The sequence below is a fragment of the Fomitiporia mediterranea genome, assembly GCF_000271605.1.
Source record: "Fomitiporia mediterranea MF3/22 unplaced genomic scaffold FOMMEscaffold_9, whole genome shotgun sequence".
In the NCBI taxonomy this organism is placed as follows: domain Eukaryota; kingdom Fungi; phylum Basidiomycota; class Agaricomycetes; order Hymenochaetales; family Hymenochaetaceae; genus Fomitiporia; species Fomitiporia mediterranea.
Window position 1 is genome coordinate 296,298 of NW_006760394.1, and position 22,153 is coordinate 318,450.

The 22,153-nt window shown below is 42.3% G+C and overlaps 8 protein-coding genes across 8 annotated transcripts; 5 read left to right on the forward strand and 3 right to left on the reverse strand.

Annotated features, from left to right (window-relative positions):
• Window positions 1-1,408: 1,408 nt before the first annotated feature.
• On the forward strand, window positions 1,409-1,662 carry FOMMEDRAFT_159025 (uncharacterized protein; the record flags this gene model as incomplete). Its single annotated transcript, XM_007269063.1, has 2 exons — window positions 1,409-1,527; window positions 1,599-1,662. The coding sequence occupies 2 exons, from the start codon at window positions 1,409-1,411 to the stop codon at window positions 1,660-1,662; spliced, it is 183 nt and encodes a 60-aa protein (XP_007269125.1).
• Window positions 1,663-6,370: 4,708 nt separating this feature from the next.
• FOMMEDRAFT_30425 (uncharacterized protein) lies at window positions 6,371-7,971 on the forward strand (the record flags this gene model as incomplete). Its single annotated transcript, XM_007269064.1, has 7 exons — window positions 6,371-6,466; window positions 6,749-7,082; window positions 7,141-7,296; window positions 7,346-7,369; window positions 7,433-7,510; window positions 7,593-7,758; window positions 7,926-7,971. The coding sequence occupies 7 exons, from the start codon at window positions 6,371-6,373 to the stop codon at window positions 7,969-7,971; spliced, it is 900 nt and encodes a 299-aa protein (XP_007269126.1).
• Window positions 7,972-9,083: 1,112 nt separating this feature from the next.
• On the reverse strand, window positions 9,084-10,860 carry FOMMEDRAFT_30426 (uncharacterized protein; the record flags this gene model as incomplete). The annotated part of the gene is made up of 13 exons (XM_007269065.1): window positions 9,084-9,206; window positions 9,239-9,305; window positions 9,381-9,445; window positions 9,506-9,616; window positions 9,675-9,761; window positions 9,810-9,854; window positions 9,976-9,987; window positions 10,041-10,076; window positions 10,220-10,266; window positions 10,317-10,364; window positions 10,416-10,544; window positions 10,635-10,713; window positions 10,786-10,860. 13 exons carry the CDS (start codon window positions 10,858-10,860, stop codon window positions 9,084-9,086), a joined length of 924 nt encoding a protein of 307 aa, XP_007269127.1.
• Window positions 10,861-11,505: 645 nt separating this feature from the next.
• FOMMEDRAFT_159028 (uncharacterized protein) lies at window positions 11,506-12,497 on the forward strand (the record flags this gene model as incomplete). Its single annotated transcript, XM_007269066.1, has 5 exons — window positions 11,506-11,638; window positions 11,695-11,757; window positions 11,813-12,001; window positions 12,060-12,134; window positions 12,199-12,497. 5 exons carry the CDS (start codon window positions 11,506-11,508, stop codon window positions 12,495-12,497), a joined length of 759 nt encoding a protein of 252 aa, XP_007269128.1.
• Window positions 12,498-13,214: 717 nt separating this feature from the next.
• On the reverse strand, window positions 13,215-14,080 carry FOMMEDRAFT_142314 (histone-fold-containing protein). Its single transcript, XM_007269067.1, has 5 exons — window positions 13,986-14,080; window positions 13,849-13,921; window positions 13,700-13,793; window positions 13,332-13,644; window positions 13,215-13,277 (listed from the first exon to the last, which is right to left on the reverse strand). Exons 1-4 carry the CDS (start codon window positions 14,019-14,021, stop codon window positions 13,341-13,343), a joined length of 507 nt encoding a protein of 168 aa, XP_007269129.1. The 5' UTR covers window positions 14,022-14,080; the 3' UTR covers window positions 13,215-13,277; window positions 13,332-13,340.
• A 112-nt stretch (window positions 14,081-14,192) lies between these two features.
• On the forward strand, window positions 14,193-14,976 carry FOMMEDRAFT_22191 (cytochrome b5). The gene is made up of 5 exons (XM_007269068.1): window positions 14,193-14,486; window positions 14,547-14,615; window positions 14,666-14,726; window positions 14,792-14,805; window positions 14,861-14,976. The coding sequence occupies exons 1-5, from the start codon at window positions 14,201-14,203 to the stop codon at window positions 14,923-14,925; spliced, it is 495 nt and encodes a 164-aa protein (XP_007269130.1). The 5' UTR covers window positions 14,193-14,200; the 3' UTR covers window positions 14,926-14,976.
• Window positions 14,977-16,016: 1,040 nt separating this feature from the next.
• On the forward strand, window positions 16,017-17,707 carry FOMMEDRAFT_135951 (uncharacterized protein; the record flags this gene model as incomplete). The annotated part of the gene is made up of 9 exons (XM_007269069.1): window positions 16,017-16,231; window positions 16,319-16,436; window positions 16,508-16,577; window positions 16,656-16,705; window positions 16,793-16,912; window positions 17,021-17,224; window positions 17,294-17,392; window positions 17,486-17,564; window positions 17,652-17,707. The coding sequence occupies 9 exons, from the start codon at window positions 16,017-16,019 to the stop codon at window positions 17,705-17,707; spliced, it is 1,011 nt and encodes a 336-aa protein (XP_007269131.1).
• A 195-nt stretch (window positions 17,708-17,902) lies between these two features.
• On the reverse strand, window positions 17,903-21,056 carry FOMMEDRAFT_22193 (uncharacterized protein). The gene is made up of 6 exons (XM_007269070.1): window positions 20,555-21,056; window positions 19,059-20,505; window positions 18,893-18,999; window positions 18,576-18,838; window positions 18,288-18,486; window positions 17,903-18,216 (listed from the first exon to the last, which is right to left on the reverse strand). The coding sequence occupies exons 1-6, from the start codon at window positions 20,954-20,956 to the stop codon at window positions 18,097-18,099; spliced, it is 2,538 nt and encodes an 845-aa protein (XP_007269132.1). The 5' UTR covers window positions 20,957-21,056; the 3' UTR covers window positions 17,903-18,096.
• Window positions 21,057-22,153: the final 1,097 nt, after the last annotated feature.

Genomic DNA, 22,153 nt, shown 5'->3' on the forward strand with positions numbered 1-22,153 from the left:
GACTGTACTTGTTTGTGGATGAATACTAGTGGAAGTATGGATATCTGGAAGCAGAGCTGAGAGATTGACAGAGGAAGCTTCTCTAGAATAAGTGAAAACAATTTCACTAGCATCCTTGAGTGTTCCATCTGGGTTCTGTACACATCCAAGCTCCTCAGACATGATGAACAATAAGTTTTAATAGTGGTTTTCATTACATTATACATTTATTTTACAAAATGGAGGTGGCCTGTACAAAAAGTGGCTCTCTCTGGGTCATGATCTGCACTGTCACATGACCCGAAATTTCCTTTAATTAAGCATATTCTCAATCTCACACCTTAATGCTTAATGCTTAATGCCCTTTATGCTTAATATACCTCTATTTTCCTGCCTACCAACTTGGTGGATCAAATTTTTCATGCTTATTGAGAGGAAATGCTAAACTACAAGTATGCTTATTGACAGGTTTCACTGTATATGGAATCTGACTTTTCCTGATGATACTGTACCTGCTCAAATTTTGATAACTGATGACACAACAGGAGTCATTCAAAAATAAAGAGAATGCAAATTGGCCTAATTGTAATCTTACTAATAACTTTCTCTCTGTTCTGTACATCCACCACTTTGTGTGTACTCTACTGAGGATGGAACGCAAAACGCAATTGAGGTATCAGCTGACTGGAGTGCGGAGAACTGGGCTGATCGGGATGCGTTAAACTTAAACGTCATAGGTGAGTCTGGCAAACTCTTGTGAATTTCGGAGACATCTCGCTGCTCAGAGCACTGGTCATACCTAAAAATTCAGGTCGAGTCGCGACGCAAAGTTGAGCGTGAGCCCTGGACAATTTTTGCAGTGTATGAGCCGTCAAAGGCGAAAACTCTTATTTCGCATATCACAATTTGGTGGACAATACGGATACCTGCCGTAAAGTTAGCTCGACAGACTTCACCATTCAATTCATATCACATCCAATCATTTGCTGTTGCAGCCCGGATCGATTTGACCGTCGTTGAGGTTTGAATAGTCACAAGGGACGAATGCCAGGAGCCAACCCTGAAAGACGTTTAATCTGACGTGTAAGGCATGTCGGCGCTCGGTGCTCGCACTGGGTACGAAATTGCAAATTCGATACGACTGGTCCCTTCGATGAGTGCCGCAGGTTTACTGCCACTTTGGAGGGCTGATATTTACGTCACGTATAATACCTTTCCTGTCATTGATCCATCTCACGAACACAAATATCGGTCTATTGTCAGAAGTTGCATAGGTAGTACGTCTGTTAAGTACCCGTGGCTCTGCTTCGAATTGGACAGAGAGCGCCGTTCCCACTCCTATAAGTGTATTGAACCGAGTCATACTTACTCCTTCTATATAACAGTTCATCACTGGATAACTGCTCTACAACAGCCTAGATAAGCCCTAATGCCAAGGTCAAGGTCTCCTTCGGTACACCACTCTGAACCACCGAGCCCACAACTGCCGCCTGCGGACCTTCATCCTCAGCCCATAAGGCCTGGGCCGCATGAACTGAGGTTTCGCAGGTGTATGTTCATCATTATTTGCCAAATACTTAATCTAACTAAACCCTGTGTTATTTCTTCTATTTCTGAAGTGCTGATGGTAACACCTTTCCGTCACTTGAACTTGCAATACCACGAGGAGAGAAAACCTGGTAGCCTTGAGATGATAGGTATCTAATGTCTTTAATGAGTCAACGTTCTTGTATTACTAACAGAGCTTCTGTGTATAGTATTTATACAGAAAGGTCCGAATACTCGAGAGATATTTGCATGGCAAACTGGACGGGACAATTATATGGGAAGAGAGGACATGTTTAGAGAGATGCGTCAAGTCTTGAAGACTATAGTAATTGCTGACAGATGCTATACACAAGGTTATGTCATTTATATTACAAGATACTGATCAGTATTGAAATTGCTTCTAGATGAATTACCAGAGCTTCGCTACTGTAAGAGCACACGGTTCTCATTACTCCCAAGGATTGCTCAATATTACTTTCATCTGAATTGTTCAGTTGCGCGCAATGAAGGCTTCGACCTTCATTGGTATTGCGATTTAACTGCTGAAAAGGAAGACATTCATCGGTTTATAAGTCTGTCAATTCCCCGGCCCTTACTCTGCTCAAAATGTATTGTCTAACTAAATGATAGTGTGTAATAGAGAAAATGGAGCGGAATTCTTGACTGAAGAAGACCAGATGAGGAGTAATGCAGTTCTCCGGCTCAAGGCAGCATTCCAGGAACGTCTAAATAAAAAGTTTCCTTTCGCATTCGATCAGAGATTGGAGGCTGTTAAGGATTGGCACAAATCAATTGAATCCTTCCCTACACCCAATCCTTTCAGATTTCCGCAAATAAAGATGATATGCAATTAATTGTAGTGCACGCAATGTATTGGCAATTTAATAACTGGCATTGATAAATTATTAATGAATGCATCCGAAATGTTGAGATGAAAAACGGATTAGTTAAAATTTCTAACGAAAAAAAAAAAAATAAAGGCATATAATTTAAAACAAACAGTGATCATTTTTAGATATTCTCTAGTTGTTAACTCTCAAAAGCTTCATAAGTTGTAGCGAACATATGCTTAAGCACGAATTACAATGTTATATTTCAAGTTAGGTAATTTCTGCTCCATAACATGACTGCTGAATCGACACGCGAACGGATGGTCAGTGTGAGGTGTGGTACGTTTACCTTGCCACAGTCAGTGGTGAGCCTCGGATTCTCTAGAGATCATCCTGGAAATGGTTTTATGGTTTTATCTCGCCTTTATCAACACTTTCTTAAATGCAAGACTTGAAGCAATATCATTCACCGGAAGTATTTGGCTCTCTTACTGATACAAGATGAGATAGGAGGCCAAGTACGCCATTTCGCTCGCGATGCAGAACACGGAAAACTTGAAGTAGTTTGCTCATGACTAAAGCTTGTAGGATATAGATAGATAGTTATTATGAGGACTCCAAAGGCAACAGATTGCATAAATTATATTTTTTCATTTAAATCGTTTGTTCTATCTAAATAAGTACAGTTCATTGAGATGCTGATCCCTAAAGCCCTTTATGTTTCTATTATTTCTCAAATAAACTCAAACTCGTCTATCGCTCCTCCTTGTGTTTATCATGGAGATGCATGTCTTGCATCTCCTGTGTAACATCAGTAGAACCATCTTTTTTGGGCTTCTTCGGCTGCATGCGACTACGAATGCTAGAGGAGCTTCCTTTCTTGGCTAGGCCTGATGTACTCGGTTCCTTAAGGCTTGCTGTGCTTGCTTTCCGAGCTAGGTCCTTTGATCCTGAGGCCGACGGTTCAGGCCGAGGTGTAGGGCCGCTCTCCTCAGGATCCGGATCCGGTAATTTGAAGTAAATGTAGGTCTTGTTATCCTAAAATAAGACTAGTAGTAAGCATTGTAATAGAGACTGGTGCAGTTGATTTGATCCCTACAGGTTTGAAACTTGTCTTGAGTTGAATCGTTTGTGGACTACCCTGTTGTTTAATCTGGTGGCTTTTCGAATATTAATATTAATAGAGGATATCCGTGTACTCAGAGATTATGAATAATACCTAAGGAGATAAACAAGGTCTTCAATGTTGATTTTCTTTACTTTTTGCTTTTTAAGCATAGGTGCTAAATAAGTGTATGAAAATCTTATTATCATGATGTTGTATTAAGGATTACCTATGACCATTTTCCATGCCTAGAATACATATTAATTAGTTCAAATATTATAGTATACTGTTTAAAAGACTAGACCTACATATGTTAAATGCCCATATACTCTTCTTGGAGTAGTTCTTGGCCTAAAGCCTTTTGCTTTCTCATCAGGGCTTGCTGCAGTAATTAGAATCTACAAAACACTTAGTAAGACATGTACATGTAGATTAATTCAGGAATGCTTACCACTCTTTTATCTTGAAGTATTTGGTGTTTCTCTGGGCTTATCCCTTTATTTTCTTTAATCTCTAGTAAATCATTCTCTATATGTGTCTTTAAAACCATTATTCTCAAATATATAAGTTAGAAAGTCAGATTATATATAGTACCTCATATAACATATCTTAAGAGTAGAATATTATTACAATTTCTGGTTTGTCAACAACAATAATACTCTTACCTATTATATTTCCAGTATTACAAGCCTATTAAATTTTAATGTATTATTTCTTTAGAATTTGAAAAAAAGCTTACATCAAAGATTGCCTAACAATTTTGTGTTATAAGTCTATATATTAAACAAATGTGTAGAATAATATAACTTACAAGAAGTCTTGAAGTTGATTTAGATGGAAAATACTCTATCTAAAAATAAATTAGAATACTATATAGTAAATAAAGGATTTGACTAACTAATTTTTCCCATATTTCCTAGTAATTGTAACAGAAGTTAGACATAATACACTATATTTTAATATTTACTATTTACTAACCTTATTATTAACAAGCTCTTTATGTTCACTGTCTTCTTTATTTGCTTGTATTACTATAATTTTACTTTAGTAGATTTTCTAATTAACTGAAAGACAATAATTCACCTGTATGTACCTCATTTTTATTAACTCTTGCACCATGTCCAAAGTCTTTTAATAATATTGTTAGAGACTCGATCTTTGTAAATAAATGTAACATACAATACAATAAACAACTATTAACTCCATTCTGCTCAGAAGGGGCAGAAAGTATTCTGAGCTCATTCAAGAATGAACTTTTACTAAGAGGACCATAAGGATGTTCTGTGCCTGATGTTCCCTCTGAGTATTCATCTACTCGGATTTTTATGCAACTTATATCTATATCACAATCTATAAATAATAAATAAGTATGTTTTCTTATAAATATATCTTAGAAACTAACCTTGTGTTATAAAGTCTTTCATAGAATCAACACTATGTACCCCAGGCTCCAGATCAAATTTTCTACCAACTTTGATTCCTGCCTAGAGTTATGAACATTAGACTAAAGACTGTTAAGCTAAGCTGGAAATTATACATTACTTACTAGCAATACTCTATGTGTTATTTTTGTAGGAGTTTCTGGTGACTTTCTCTGTCCACTTTTACTCAAAGATGATTGGCTCTCAGATGCCTTCTGAACTTTATGCACTGACATAGTCTTGTTCTATTGGATATATTGCTAAAATGACCTTGCTGATTTGTTGATAACTAGGAGAGAGTCAGTAGAAGTAGGTTCTAAAGTAAACATTAGTTGGTACTATACACACCTTTTTATACTGTCAAGTAATTATGCGATCTGAACACTGTGGCAATAATGCACTTTGTAATTTGCAAGGTCGATATCACAGATATATACAATTTCAAATATTACTAGCAAGAATGTGATTATATGAAACAATAAGCAACTTAAAGCATGGGGGTTTCCTTTGCTATTATTACTCAAATTGTGTGAATCCACATTTTCTGGGGCCTTCTCATTAATCTACCATTGGTAATTTGAACGAATTGGATACGTCGCTGTTCTGTATACATGCATGTTTCATAAATGTTTCACATTATTGAAACTGCATATACCCGATACACCCTTTTCGTGGCTGGGCAAGTCCCAGACCTCCTTCCGTTATCCAAATTAAGGATCCCGAAGTTGACATTAGTATACTTGTGACAGAATGAGCACAGATGGTGTGCATTGAACAATGCGGTCCGTCGGAACATAGAATTTCATATATTGTATACCAGAGTGCGAACTACAGATCGAGAGTTTGCCTGTTCTTGTACTGTTATGTTTCCTGTGTCGGGATACTCATTAGCTTTCAGCCTTTCATGCACGTCCCCATCACAGTCGAATTATTTCTTCTAACAGGTAAATTACATGTGTTTTTTTTTAAACATAAAGAATCCGAGTCGCTTAATTTAGTTGCAAAGTCGGTATGAGACGGGTTGATCAACTCGGGCCACTATACTTTATTTTTGACCTTTGCACAATTTCCCGGAAAACACGGAGCTTCAAATCTGTTTAAACAAATTTTCTCTGGAAGTGCACGTCGGAGCAACCTCAAACTTGATCCAAATCTGACATGCCGCTATTCCGAGTCCTTTCTTAGGCTAATTGCCTAACAGTGTTCTCGGAAATTGCCGAGCTAAGCTGTGACTAGTGTATTGTGTTCTTATCTATCTGAATATTAATAACGGAATTCTCAAAGCCTATACTTCAATGCATTTGTCTATTTCCACCAATCTACCTTGACAAATGTAGAAATACCAACGTGCTTTCCCCTCGTCTCTCGTGGCAAACGCGCAGAGTAACGGACTCGATCCCACATATTGCAAATCTATAATGTCCATACGCCAAGAGTCACTTTGCTACAGACATTGCAACACGGGCTTCGCCACCTGATTTCCCTGTATGTTCATCGATGACATTGCTCTGCGTTTGGCAAGTGTCCACAGTGAAGAGGAGCAGAGGGTCGGCTACTTCGGGTCAGAATTGAGCTATGCTCCTGTAGGTTGCTGTCTAGTCCGCATTGCGCAAGGCATTCCGCAGATGCCCACGCTAAACATAGGTGTCAAACGGTCAGTGGCTTGTTTCACAGGTAGACCACTGTGAGCGCTCAATCGACCGAATTAGCCGCAAGTTTGCCTCACACTACCGTCGCAATGTGCTTCCGAAACACCATTGTTTAAGGTATATAGCATGCTTGGTCAGCGTTAGATCTTAGCTATTTAATCTAAGCATTTCTTCTTCTTTCCGAGTCGAGCACACCTCACTTCTCTCATCTGACAGCCTGAAATACATTACAACTTATATTACAACAACTTATATTACAACCAAATATGCCAAGTTCAAGTCACGCAACTTCTGGAAGAGAAACTCCAACAAGACATCATGATCGTGTCCCCCACACACACAGCAGATCAGCTAGTCCCGCTCCTGCTGCTGATGGACATTGGCAGAAAGAATGCCGCAATTGTAATGTTCGACCTGTTATCTGCAAAACTATCATCTGATATTATCTATCCTCTTGATTTATATTTAGTGATACAGAAGCATCCCAATGATTTTAACAATGTGGAAATCGATGAGAGTATTAAAGAAGATGGAGACTTAAGCTTGATGGGTAAATATATCCCTTGCATTGCTGAAGGCTACGTCTTAACAGCATTTATTTACTTTAGTCTACAGGAGCGTTGAAGGCCCAAAAGGTGTCAAAGAGATTCTATCCTGGGACTCTAGCAGACAAGACCAATTTACCAAGGACGAAGCATTCCACGACATTTTCAAGATTCTAAAGATGCAGCTCCCAGGCGGAAAACATGATCTCACAGTCCAAGGTTAGTACTGTATTCCTGGAAGATAAATAAACAATTAACATCTATCTAGATCCTATTGCAGAACTTCGATATTGTAAGTTTCATTATACATTGTCAGACACTAGCAGTTAGAATGTGAAATAACGTATCCATTCAGACGCTGCTAGGGAGAACTACAGTCTGCAGTGGCTTTACAACAGCAAGAGTTCCTCTAAGAAACATGAAGTTATTCTTAGTGAGCCGTATTCTGCATATGTAGGGAATTAACATGTACTAAATATTAGCAGCGAAACTAGATGCCAATTTGCATCCTACAGGTGAATCCATAACTGGTTCAGGTGAATCTAGTACCAAAGCATGTTATCAAGCAAGAGGAAAACTGCAACATAAGGTGAATAAGACGTTCAAATTCTATAGGGAGAGATATCTTGAAGAGATTCAGGCCCAAAACCCCAAGATGTCTGAGGGAGAATCGTTCGACATGTAAAGAGTATTTAGTACAATAATATATATGCTATGACAGGAGAGCTATATTTGGTGGATTATGACAAGATTGCAGAGGAACTTATATGGTTCCATTAACACTTCTTTCATATTATAACATGTTTTCAGTATAATAAGTCAACATCTGTGTTGAACTAAAATACTAGCTGGGTAACCAATTTGGAGATCTTGCAAAAGAAAGGCACAGAGTAAAACCTTGTATAGCCTGATTGCTCCCTAGATAACTTGCCCAATCAACCAAAGTCTACTTGCTCAGATATTGTGTAACCAAAATTGAGAGCCACTTGAAACTAGAAATAATGCAAATTAGTCCAATCAGAATCCAAACAGTAACATTCTGTAATGTACAATATCACTTCCACTAAATTGTCTGTACCCTAATAAAGATGTAATACAATACCTAACTGAGACATTGTCGGATTATCTGGGCCGATCTGAATGCGTTGAGCGTTACAACTTTGCAGCTGAGTCCAGCAGACTTTATGGATCTTGCAAACCTCACCACAATGTTACTGAGAAGATCAGCTGATTTGCAACACAAAAGTATGTGTGAGTTTTGAATGATTTTTGTTGCTCATGTACACAAAGCATCAAGGACAAAGTCCATTATTTTTTGCAGATCACAATCTGGAATACTTACAGTAAGTACAGTATGTTGAACTGGGCAGATTTCATCGTTAAGTAGACAGTACGTCCATTTTATTTCTATTGTAAACCTGAGATTATTTGACAGCCCCCAACTTCAATATTGGTAGCTTACTCTTGCAAGCAACTATAAGTAACTTTTCCCGATTATCCGTCTTAGCAGTTCAAGTATCTTGATTATAAATAAATGTATTGAGTACTGAGTGGCACAACCCAGCCTACTAGTACGAAGCTCATAGAGTCTCTCTGATTATATTAAGACCTCTATTAGTCTTTATTACTGCTACCCTCAGCCGTCAGCTATACTGCTCTTCTTGATCCATCACTATACAGGAGCCTAATTTCACACTTGTACAGCTTTAAGCCACACGTAGTTTGCCATTCCGTTCCCGGAACTTTCACTTTGAGTTTGAAGCAAAGCATTTTAGAATGCAATGCGGAGCTCAAGAGCTCAACGCCGGACTGTTGTGCGCATAAATAAATTCCTTTAAATCCTAAGCACCTCTATTTGCTCACAGGTGTGGGCAAATTCGGCAGCAGAAATACTAGTGAGTACGCTAACACTTTCTAATAGTAATCATTTATTGCTGTTATTGTAATGATCACTTCTGAAAGTTCTATTTTATTCATCTATCTCAATAGCTCACTACATTGATCATTCATTTGTATAATACGTATCTTCTCTCTGCTTTATCACTGGTTTTGCATTTATCGCCTTTCTGTGTATTTGAATGAGATGACAACTCTATCTGCGTTTGGCTAGCATTCATCCTTGTTAGCACCTAACATATATGTAGAGTATTCGGATGCTTACTGGTTGCCAACTAAACTTGAGTTGTGGTCTCTGATCTAAATCTCTGTTGACATTATCAAGATAAACCCTGAGAAATGAGGGAGAGAGGTGGATGGCAAGTTGATTCTAGTCCCAGAAGTCAAGAATATAGATACTGCATTACCTGATGTAATAAATAAGGTCCCTTGCCTTTATCCTCTTCTTGTTCTTCATAACTTCATTAAAGAACTAGTATACTTTGTGTATTAGCAAAGAATAAAATCTAATTTAGTGTAAGTTCAAGCATACCCATGTAAGCATACTGTACTGCTCTGGCAGTTCCTGTTGACTGATTCCTTCTTGAATCACAGGATGATCAACTTCAGCTACTTGATCATGCTCACATGCAGTAAGTAATATCTATAAGTGCTTTACTGTAACAAATTTTTTTAAGAATAAATTTAAGAGAAGAACATACAACTCTTTTGTTATGAAGCTCTTCTGGAGTTTTAGATACATGAGCCACACTTTGAAAAACTATTGTAGGTTCTTCAAGTAGATCTACCTGTGGAGACAGTCAATAAAATAGAAAACAAGTAGATATTTAACAAACCTCGCCCATGTGAACTTCATATGGCAGATCTATATTCATTTGTCTCTTTCAATACAAGGAGTAAGCTAAATTTAGAGACTAGTATACTTGCCTATGATCCTTCCAGAGTTGCAACTCTAAGAATAATGCTCAGTATTATCCTTTACCTTATATTATTACTACATACATCGAACATTGCCTAGAAGTAGATTATATTAGTATATACCAGTAGTGCTGTATTGAACTACATACAAACAATACAGTTTTTTCGTTTCTCAAAGGTTCAACCTAAAAGTTGCTTTGTAAGATCCAGGGGTGTTCAATTATAAATGCTTGCTGGGCAAATGAACTAACCAATTTTCTATAGATAGTCTAATGAAAGGGTATGAGGTTAGAGATATTGCTTGAACCACTGATTGTATGTAACTAACCGCATCATCAACTTTATGAGAGCTATCATTCTCCCAAGCAAAGATTGCTGAAAAGAATAATTAAATTAACATAGTTATGATCCTATTCTGAACGTACAGTATTTATGATGCCCATGATGTTCATCACTCGTTCCATGTCCAGAGTCTTATATGATAAGTCAGCAGAGTGACACTGATGAATATACAGTACACTTACAATAGAAGAATCTCCTGTTTAACTCCTTAAGTTCATGTGCGACAAGCCAACTCATTTGCTGCTTAATATTTTCAACAGAAGACGGTTTGACTTCCGCTAGACCAAGGCTTCTCATCGCATCAGGATTGTCTGTGACCATTTTCATGTGAGTCCTTGACCAGGTGCATGCTTTTACTAACAGTTAGTTTCCATTGCTGAGAAACACTTAGAAAGACACACATCTCAAGAAGTTAACCATTAGTTTTGCATCGTTGTGGGCTGGCAGAGGGTCTTGATCTTCTGCTTGTTCAGTTGATACCTAACATAACATATTTGAAGTGGAGTATAAGCAAAAAGGCTACATGGAAGCCATCTATTGTGGGTGGCTTACAAATAGCGCATAATTGCTCATATCAATATAGCGACTCCTGTAAAGACCCCTCGGTTGTCTGGGATTACTTGTCATCGTGTTAAATTATCGAAATTATAGTCCTTAGCGAGATTGTGAAGTACTTGCGAAGTACTGTAGTTGAGATACTATGTAGTGTTGGCCTCAGAGCACCATCCTTCACTTTATATATTCGTTTAGGATTGCAAACTTTGTTCAATAATGTGGGATGAAACGAAAGCTTCTGTTGAATTATAAACATAAAAGTCGCCACAACGACCTCGTAACAAATGAAATAAATAATTTCTCGCAAAGTTAGGGTGTAAAACAAACGGACTAGACTAGCGTTTGGAGTTGATTCGTTGTGCGAGTCTTAGCATTGACTGCAAAGTCCGTGAACTTCCTCCTTCAGGTTTACATTGTAACTTTCAATGTGCATTACATTGTTAAGTATTCCAATGTAAAAGCCACCGTGTTACCCGCTGTTGCCACAAACGTATACAATGTACATCTAAATAGTGTGGCAGCCTGTCATGTTACCCGAAAAACTCCGGCGTTATACCGTGATATACCTTGAAACTATCCGAATTGACCGAAGTTAAGAAAGAGATAGCGCGCATGACCGTGCAATCTTCTCAAATATAAAATGGCCTAGATATCTCGAATAGATTTCACTCATCATCCACCTCGTGCCACTGTTACCAGAGCGCATTCTAGACCATAATGACAGATCATCGGAAACCACATGTCCACCCTACTGGTGATTCAAGCAGTGCACCGCGATCCGATCGAAGGCGTGAGGATTCGGGGTCTGCACCATCAGAAGAAAAGACATACAAGCAGAGGCTTGCAGAATGTAATGTATGCCATTACAGTCTACTTTGTTCACATCTGATCTGTCCAATTTTGTAGTCATTGGCCCCAAGGGTTTGAAGATGCGAGAAGTAGCAAAGCAAGGAGGTACCGATTACATAGGTATAGTTACTTGTAAGCCACGGCCACGTGCTTGAAATTAACGATACGCCCACAGTTTACACGGATGTTAAGGATCAAGATTTCAAAGAAGTTTTTGCTTGGGTGTATGCCGATAACGACCCTGAAGAGCAAGAAGCAGCATTTAGGGAGGCTCTCGCAGTTTTACACACTACACATCAAGATGTTAAAAAGCCATTAGAAACAGCAGGGAAATATTCGGATCAGGTTGCAGAGCTGAGATATTGTGAGTCTATTGCGTACTCACATTCACGGTCCTTTTGATTGTTATATATGTGATCCAGTCGCAAGAAAACATGGATTCAATATCGCCTGGCACCTCAGAGAGAAACATGGGATATTCGAACATCGATTTGGGGGTAAGGATCCTCGCTTACTTCTGTCGAAGAATGCATGTTGTGCTAAGGTTTGTATCCGCAATAGTCATAAAAGAGGCAACGAAAGAGACGAAAGAGGAAAGAAAAGTGACTGCCTTTTTCAAAAGCGAATCCGAAGCAACAGATGCTGCGATAAAACTTGTTGAATCGGGATGTGCAGCAGCGGGACACGAAGTCACGTTTGTATCGAGCTCACACGCGGCTGCGAAGGAAATTGCAGCGAAGGCAAAGAAAGATGTCGCTGAGGGCAAGATACAGGTGGTCAAACGGAAAAAGGCCGATGACAACCCCACACAGGACACGAAACGCAGGAGGAACGGAGGGGGTAATGGAGACAGAAAGTAATGAGTTGACGCTAGATCAGATTTAAACCGTAAACACCAATATATGTAATCAATCAATTGGATAGAATGAACGAAATAGATCGTCTCACAGTTTATTTTGCTACTGAAAGCAGAAATATTTGCGTGATGAACAGGATGCTTGACCGAATCGTCTTTTTGCTTCGATTCTGCAAAACAACCATTGTCGCTTCCTTGGATAGCGCAATGCGCAATTCGACGAGCACTATTCGGAGTTGAGGAGATTGCATGATACCGCATACCACCAAGTAAAGAAGACTGGCCAAAGGGAAGTTGCAAAAATCACGATTTAGCCCGTTGTCTTTTGAGAGCATCGAATCTTGCGAACTAGCCAGAAATGATCAGGAGCGAACTGCTTCATCTATTCGTCCTAAGGGTTAGAGCGTACACAATGCTTTGTAATGAACATATCAATCCGTTGTTGCCACAAAACACAAGATGGTGGCCGCTTACATGCTATATTGTCCAGTTACTGTAGGAGGATATTAGCTAATGAGCGACATCAGGTGGGGCGGATTCTTCGGGTGTCAAGGAATAGTAATTGTGTCGCGAATTCGGGTAACGTGCCTGGGGATTAGCATCATGTTCTGCAAAGTACGAAAATCGTTAATATGCGAAGACTAAGTTACGCACAGAGATCGTGGTCGCAGGCCGTCAAAAAACAAGAACATATTCGAGATTATGGGTACAAATAATGCTACATTATGTCTTCGTATCTGGTATATGGATAATACAAGGTAGAAGATCGTAATAAATCACTCTCCTATGTCTGTGTCAGAATACACGTTTCTCAGAATTGCTGGAAGGACTAGCTCACTGGAACGTTTCACTCCCAATCTCGATCTGTGTCTCCGCCATCCTCCTCCCCGTCTGTGCCCGTTCCAGCGGTGTTTGGCTCCATTATCCATGCGTTCTCAGCATTCTCACCTTCACCCTCATCCTCACCTGCAGCAGCACCCCCGGCTGCGCTCTTCTTTCTTCGCTTACGTGGCGCACCTTGAGAGCGCCGTCTTTTTGCTTCGTTCTTTTCTGCCTCGATATCGATTGTCCCACCAGCAGAGGGATCGTCAACGCGGACGACGATCTCCTTCAGGAAGTCTAGCATATCTGTTCGCTCGATAGCGTGCTTTCTATCGAATCAACGTCAATATACCATACACAACTTGGGGTGATGAAAGGACCAACAAGTGATATGACTCGACACGTTTCGAGTTTCGTTCCATTGTTACTTTGGCTGCTTCTTCCACAAGCATACCTAGGAACAGTTCCAGCGCTTTCGCTGTCACGAAGAGCATTCAGTCTCCCAAATAACGGTAATGTCAAGTATTACATACAGATAACGACAGGTGTTGCCTGTGCCACTTTGCCAACCTCTTCGTCCTTCTGCATAATCTTCTTTATTCGTGCCTGTTGTTGCAAGTGAATAATAAGCCCCTCTTGTCATGTTTACTATTGCACATATTAACCGTACCACCGGGAACTTTGTCTGCTTATTCCTGTTCTTCATTTTGGACGCCGTAACGAGCGATTGAAGTGTAACAAGCCGGGGGGATGGTTGTGGTTGATGTACAAGTACAAGGACAGGTTGGCCATGGTATACATTTCTGGCGAAACGCGTCAACAAGGACAAACAAATGCGTCTCGTCAGCTCAATGTCATCAGCACGCTTCGTCACCACCGACCACCATGGCCATCGACTTAGGAGCCCCCATCAATACTGTACTGCTGCTTGTCATTGCGTACTACACCCAGCGCATCGTATTTCCATCAACAGCGCAGCCTAGTGAGACGCCGACCGAGTTCAAGCAGAACTATTCATGGATGCCGAAATCGCACCCTCCGACACTGCTGTTCAAGACGTACACTCCGAAGACTTTAGCCCCGTTTGATGGTCAGAACAACCAACGCATCTTGCTTGCTATTAACCGGAAGGTCTTCGATGTTACCGCCGGACGAAGCTTCTATGGACCAGGTATGCAGGTTTCTCGTTCACGGTGATAATGTAATTATCTGACCATAACTGTCATTGTAGAGGGCCCATACGGAAATTTTGCTGGTAGAGATGCGTCTCGTGGAATGGCTAAGCAATCCTTTGACCCGGGTAAGCATATTTCGGACAATAACTGGCTTATATTTCTAATTTATTTTTAGAGGTGCTCACGCCATTAGATCAACCTCTGGATAAATTGGACGACCTAACGCCGTCTGAAATGTAAGCTGTGTGTTGTCGGATACACGTTCTTATACTGAAAATAATTTTGATCTTCTTCTTGACAGTGAAAATATGAATGGTTCGTTATTCACTCTCGAGCTCTTCGACGATATTTTGCTTAGCGTTCTTTTCAGGATGGATTGAGCACTTCTCCAACAAGTACATTGTCTGTGGAGAGCTTGTTGAAAACACAGACTAATCTGTACACTTAATATTGAAAATGGAATCAAATCCAATTCGCTACTTCAACCCCGGTTTATTCCTAAGACACAAAATTCGGTTTGGACAGCATCAACTACGACAGGACCTCTGCGTGCAAGAGCTTCCCACACAAGATAGCTTCATAATTTAAAAATTTTCAGTCAATATTAGGTCAGATCACTGTGTCTTGCAATCTGCCCGGGCGATTGCGTGACAGGGCAAATATAGTACGTGCTTAACAACTTCCATAAAATAGCCGTTAACTCGTTCTGACATTCAACCTTTGTTTTCAGTGGACATTCAGAGGCTCGCTTTGTAAAAATAGGTTGACGTCATCAAAGGAAGTAAATATTCTATCCGCTTTCTCAGCCTTCAGCCTTTAAGATCCGACCAGCGAATCCAACATGCTCATTAGCCTCCCATCTTCCGCAGGCACGTATTGATAGACGAAAAGCAGATAATAAAAGATCGACTGCCTTTCACCGCACTTTCATCTCATCACAGCTAAACTTATCCGACTCCGTGCTCAGCAGTGCTATGCACTGGCCCGTAGCAGCCAGCCGCTAATGTGACAAGAAGGCCAAGTTTGCCAAGCTATGACTTCGTATACAGCCTCGTGACGACAGTCGTTCTGGAAAATAATTAACAGACGCCGTAATCTAGCAAAGCTCTCCCACAACTGTTGTTGGCGGCGTTCATCACACCCATCACATGGACAGACTACGTCCGTGTAACATCCGCTGATCGCTACTCGTTACTCCTAATGGACGAACTCGCTCATGGTGCTCCGAATGCGTGGGTCACTCTCAACGGACTTTTTCGTTCAATATTTGCTTCTCGAATGCAAGGTACGCTTTTTGCCTCTTGTTCTCTTGTTCTATTTGCGCAATTGCCGATTTTGCTTCTATTCGCTTCTATAGTGACAACACCCGCATTTTAGTGGTGCATATACCTCCGCCCGATGACGCTGCATCGGGATGATTGATACCTTTCACCTTGGTCGTCAATCGTATATAAACTGACCTGGAAAGAGACGGCGATCTCTGTGAGCACTCTCAGGCTCACTCTCTCTTATCCTCTCGGTCTAAAATGTTCTTCAAGACCTTTCTCATCCTCAGTGTCTCCCTGTTGAGCATTGCTTCGCCAACGAAACGTCAAGCAGGAACGCTGAAGCAAGCTGCCGGGGCTCGTTACTTCGGAGCAGCTCTTGCTACACCTCATCTACAAAACGCGAGTGACCCGAAGTTTGCGTTGTTCGCTCAAGAGCAATATAGTGGTGCGACTCCGGAAAATGAGATGAAATGGTTTGTTATTTCACCTACTTCTGCAGTCTATTCTACTTTGCGCAAATGTGTGTTGAGTGGTGTCTAATGTGCGATGTCGATCTGCAGGGACGCGACTGAGCCGAACCAGGGTATGTTCACCTTCCAGCAGGGAGATGTAGTTGCCTCGTTTGCCGTTGCCAACGATATGAGACTGCGTGGACACACGCTTGTTTGGCATAAGTACGTACTAGAATTAATAATATCTCTCATCCATCTTCGGTAACTGATGTTCTTTGATTAATAACCTTTAGCCAGCTACCGGCATGGGTATCAACGCTTACCGGGAACGACCTTCTCAACGCGATGAACAACCACATCACTACTGGTGAGTAAATCATCCATACTAAAATAACACTATCACCGCGCTTTTCCATCCTATCCCATTATTAACTATGCTGCGCAGTGATGCAGCATTTCCAAGGACAGACTTTCGCATGGGACGTGGTCAATGAGGTAAGTCTTTTCTTCCACTTCTGAGTTACCTGCTTACCTCTTCGTTGCTCATCATGTGTCCTTTGTATTTCGTGTGTCCCATGACAGGCGTTCAATGACGATGGGACTCTTGGTGCAAGCCCATTCCTCACGCAGCTCGGAAGCAGTTATATCGAAACTGCTTTTACCACGGCTCGTGCAGCTGACCCAACGGCTAAACTATACATTGTGTGTCATCCCTTCTTCCCCACCTTTCCCCACACATACGCATCCGACTATCCAATCCAATACCCCCGCAGTTAGCTATTTTGGGACTGACTTTGCGTATTTATTTAGAATGACTTTAACACCGAAGGCGAGAACGCAAAGTCAGATGCCTTATTATCCCTCGTCCAATCTCTAAAAGCGTCCAATCTTATCGATGGTGTTGGGTTCCAGAGTCATTTCATCGTGGGAGAGGTGCCGCAGGACCTTCAGGCGAATTTGCAGCGCTTTGCGGATGCCGGTGTGGATGTTGCGATTACGGAGTTGGATGTTCGGGTAGGTCTCTTTCCCCTCTTTCTTCGACATTAATATCTGGTCTGACGCCGTGGGTGTGAATTTGTATAGATGACTGTCCCTGCTAGTCAAGCGAACCTCCAACAACAAGCAACGGACTACGCGTTCGTCGTGAACGCCTGTCTAGCCGTATCGCGCTGCGTCGGAATCGTACGTCTCCACTTCTATCCATTTATCGCCTGCTCTTCTTCATCTACGTCTAAATCTTTTTGCCCCGTTCGTACTCACGATGGCTCAATATAGACGACGTGGGGTATCCCTGATGTTTATTCCTGGGTCCCGGGAACGTTCCCAGGTATGGGTGCGGCATTGCTTTTCGACGGTGAGTTCTTATCCGTTCTTCCATTCACCACGTTGTAGTAATCCTCATAACATTTACTCATTTTTGTTTGTGCATTTCGAATATCAGATAATTACAACGAAAAGCCATCCTTCACGTCGACCTTGAACGCTCTTTCGTCCTGATCACAACCGTGAGAGGATTCGTGATGGACTCAAAGGACGGTATGCGGTATCACTTGTACTGTACCTCAGTTAATGTATTTTGGAATGAAAATATATATGAAGGACATGTCGCCTACTCTCGCGTATTTTTAATCGACTGTGTACACACTTGCCGGATCCACTCAAAGCCTCAAGCTCAAAATTCTACTTCAGACAGGTTCGTATAGGTTATGTAGATTGCAAAGCAAAAACGACAGACAGTCAGTATACTATACAAGACAGCATAGAAAAATGAATGACTAAAATGAAACATATCGCCACCGCGTAGCATAGGCCTGTGTTAGTGTTACTGAGTTAAACCAATCTATGTAGTTATAGTCTAGATGGATGCGCTAGCTCAGTGATGGGAGCTAATGGCTGAGGGCAAAATCGACAAAGTCAACGAGGACGAACTCTTCCTCGTCATCTTCGCCATCGTCAGGCGTATCGGGTACGCCGCCCTCCTTGCATGCTGACGGGACTTCGAAGTCCTAAAAAAATTATTCGAGAATTATCAATACGCGTTCGCGCTGTTCGAAGTGGAAGGTGAAAGGATATTTACGTTAGTTCGGATTCCTCCACCCCAAGGTGTACGCCCATCAACACGTGCATTCGGTCCAAGTCCACGTTCACTGAAGCCCTCCCAGAGTAAGCAATAGTTCTCACCACCGGTAAGGACTTGGTCGGCTTGGATGATCGCATCACGAGCGTCCAAGAAACCTGGCATGCATTTCTGTAACTTCATCCCGTTGATGACGAGTCTACATTATCACATCGCTTGTCAGACCGATCCAGAAAAGTGTAGATTGCAGAAAAGTGTAGATTGTAGGAAAGGAAGGAGGAAACGTACTGAGTGATGAGCGAGTTCCCGTGCTTCGGCACGAGCGGCTTCTTCCTACCCATTGCATCGAACTCTGCAGGGCGGTAGAAGTCGCCCTCCGGAATCGTACCATTGTCAAGCGGGAGAGGCGGGAAGAGCGAGTCCGAGAAACCGTACTTGTCAACGAACTTCTGTGCAACAACCCAGAGGAATTGGGCCCATGCTTGGCCGATGCTGTGGACTTCCCAGTATTTGTCGACGGTCTTGTAGGTCGTTGGGTTGATTGTCATGTTCTGAGTGAAGGACGGTCAGTTGTGGAAATTTAAAAAGTTACGGTATCGACTTACCAGTGAGTAGGGGTATGTACGAATACCACCCGCACGATTTGCGGCCCATGCACCCATCGTGTAGTCAGAGTATGTAGCTGTGCTCCTGATGACGGTCGCGAAGAAATCTAAGAAATGAGTATGAAAATCAAGGAAACGTCTTAGCCAAAAAGTACCAGAAACTTACCACCCCAGCCCTCACCCATTCCCCCACTCTCTCCCCAACCAAGGCACCCAGAATTCATTGGTCCACCAGTAAGACGAGTGCTCAAACCATGGCACAACTCATGAATAACGATGCCCGCTTCAAGGTCACCATCGCGGTACGGTTGCGCGGTATTCCAGAGATACATGCGGCAACGACCATTCTGACCGTCAGGCGGAGTCATGAAGTTCGCGTTGTTGTACCCACTACCATCCTGCGCATTCGCAATCACAGCGTCACCCTCGCGTCCACCACGTCCGAAGTTATGCTGTTGGAAGTTACCAGACTTCTCGTCAAAGCCATATCGGTAGAACAAGTCATGAACGAGGTTGACAGTATAGAAGAGCTGCGTGACCGTCGCGTTGATGTATTTCTTAGCCTCGGCAAGCGATTCGGAGCTATCTCTCTCTTTCGGGTCATAAGTGAAGTTAAACTTTAGATCCAGGCCAGTGTCAGGGCGGTAGTTGTCCTCCCAGTTGTTTCGGCCTTCCCAGTTCTCATGCGCGAATACATTATTGCCCCAAGTCGTAGTGTAGTTGTTGATAGTAACCTTTCCGTGACCACGGCCTACAGACTTCGGGTCGTTCACTGCCGGAATTGAGTGCCAGCCGAGAGGACTTGCAAGTTTGTCACTACTCTCCTTCTCATGCGTCCGGTTCCCAACCTCAGGATCATTGATACCCCATGAAAAGACATTATATGTTGCAAACTCCGCACGCTCTTCGTCCTTGGGCTTCTTCGGAATTGGTGCAAGGTGTGCGGGGTCGACCACAGCATCTGAGGCCCAGTCGACGACGGAGACAATCTTGTGGGGACGATAAGCAGAAACTGCCGCCTCGTACCAATTGTCGGCCATCTCAGCTTCGATCTTCCATACAAGAGTGAGAAGCGTACGGTCGCCGTCTGGTACCTGCGCATACGCATGATATGCCTTGACAGCGTTCACAGTATCTGGTACGTTCGACAGCGACTCGACAGTTCGAATAGTACCGTCAGAGTGAAAATGAGTGTCAAACGTTGACGATATGCCCTCGAGGTAGTGATCATAACGTGCCAAGATGTCCTCCTGGAGATTCTCGTCGGGGGTAGCCGCAAGCATGAACGTGAGCACAGCGTCACGTGCCGAACCTAGATCATTCCACGAGTCACCTCGTTTATCGGCGAGCAAGGTCGCAACACGATTACTTGTCAGTTCTACGCCACCGCAATTCGTCGAGTACAAATGCTCGAGGCGCTGCGCAAGCTCACTCATATCGCTGAGTTTACCCATGCGCACTTGACCGCTCTGGCCGCCTAAAGTACGGAGGTCTTCTCGGAAGACTCCGTCCATAGCCGACTCAAGGTGATGGCAGTTCGTCTCCCAAGGAGTTGCAAGACCTTGCTCTAATGCAGGGCTCGTATAGGGTACCGGGACGATTCCGCGGTAAAACTATGGCCCCTTAGCAACAATACCTAAGATAAGAATGGAGACAGCTTACTGAATCTCCATAAGATATCACGACACCATCCTTGACGTTCACGTTGATATGACCGTCAGAGACCTCCAGACCATTTATGCGTTGGCGGAAGTACACATGTGTAACGCCAGTATTATCATCAGTATATGAGTCTTCGCGTAGCACGTAGTCGCTCATTTCGTTGGGCTGGCCGTCTCTTCGAAGGAGCTGCTTCACAAACGCGTCTGCAGTCTCAAAGGGCTTATCAAGGCTAGACAGTCCCTGGAATGCCTGCTCCGGGGAGGTATTGAACACGGCATGAGGAATATCAGGCCCAAAGCCGAGCGACTTGCGTACGCGGCCCTCGGGCTTTCCGACATGCAGCTGAGCGAGCGCACCAGTCACGGCAAGCGCCACGAGCGAAGCACTTATTGATATACGCATAATGAAGAGAAAGCAAGTGTCCAAGATTCGTTAAGTTAGTGTTATCGCTATCCTTCCCTCAGTCTGTCGACCAGTTGAGGTGGTGGGAGGAGGAGAGCGTAGGCTCCTATTGCTGCTCGGTGTGCCGTTTTGAGGTGAGCGGTGCCCGTTGATCGCGTAAGGCAGGCTATATTAGGCAAGTTTCTCACAACGCGCGATTAATGGTCGCGTGACCTGACAAACAGAGGTTGCTTGCAGGTTGCAACTGTAAGGCCAGAGCCTCACTCAGGGAACAGAACGGGCAAAGACCTGGGATTAGAGAGGTTGACCTAAGTACAGGAGCAAAGTACAAAGATAAGATCCTAAGTAGCTATCTATAACCCTTATATATCTATGTTCTAAGTCATGTGTGTAACCTCTGAGGTTACACTCTTCCCTACTCTAAAGAAATTAAAGGGGGGGTAGGGAAGGAAAAGATTACACATAAAGAAAGAGAAGGTAAGGTAAGGGGTAAGGGGTAAGGGAAAGAAATAAAAAGGATAGGAAACATTGATAAGGAACACACAGTCACAAGTGTAGTAAGACTTTGACTTATTAGTAATGAAAATGTACAGGGACCTTCAACAGAAACAGTAGCAACAGTATTCCTGAGACAGACACAAGCTCAAGTAAGACTATTGATGATGAGTATATAGTAACAAGTCTAGGAAGGCTTTGACTTGTTAATAAAGATGTACAGGGAAGACTAAAGACTTTAGTACATTAATGAATACTTAGTCTGACTCTTTCAACCTTTTCTAGATGTAATAAGTTTCTTACACAAACTGGACTGTAGAGGAGGCAACACTGACTCAAGTGTAAGGTTGCGAAGTTGGCAGTTGGACATGGTTGACAAAATTGTCTGGCTGGGTGTTGGAGGTGATGAGAGTTCTGGTGACAGTGTGAGTGAAAACAGACTATGTAGAACACAACAGGTCTGTGTATATGCTGGAAGGACAATGTGTTAGTGTGTGGGCAAAACAGAGTGTGTAGAGGTAACAGAGGGTCTGTGTATACACTAGAAGGATAATGTGCAGGCTTGTAGGTAAAACAGAGTGTGTAAGAGTAATAGTAGGTCTGTATGTATACTAGAGAGATAGTAACATTGAGACAAGTACTAGTATCCTGTTAGAGCAACAGAAATAGGGACAAGGAAACATTGGATTGGGACTTAGTATG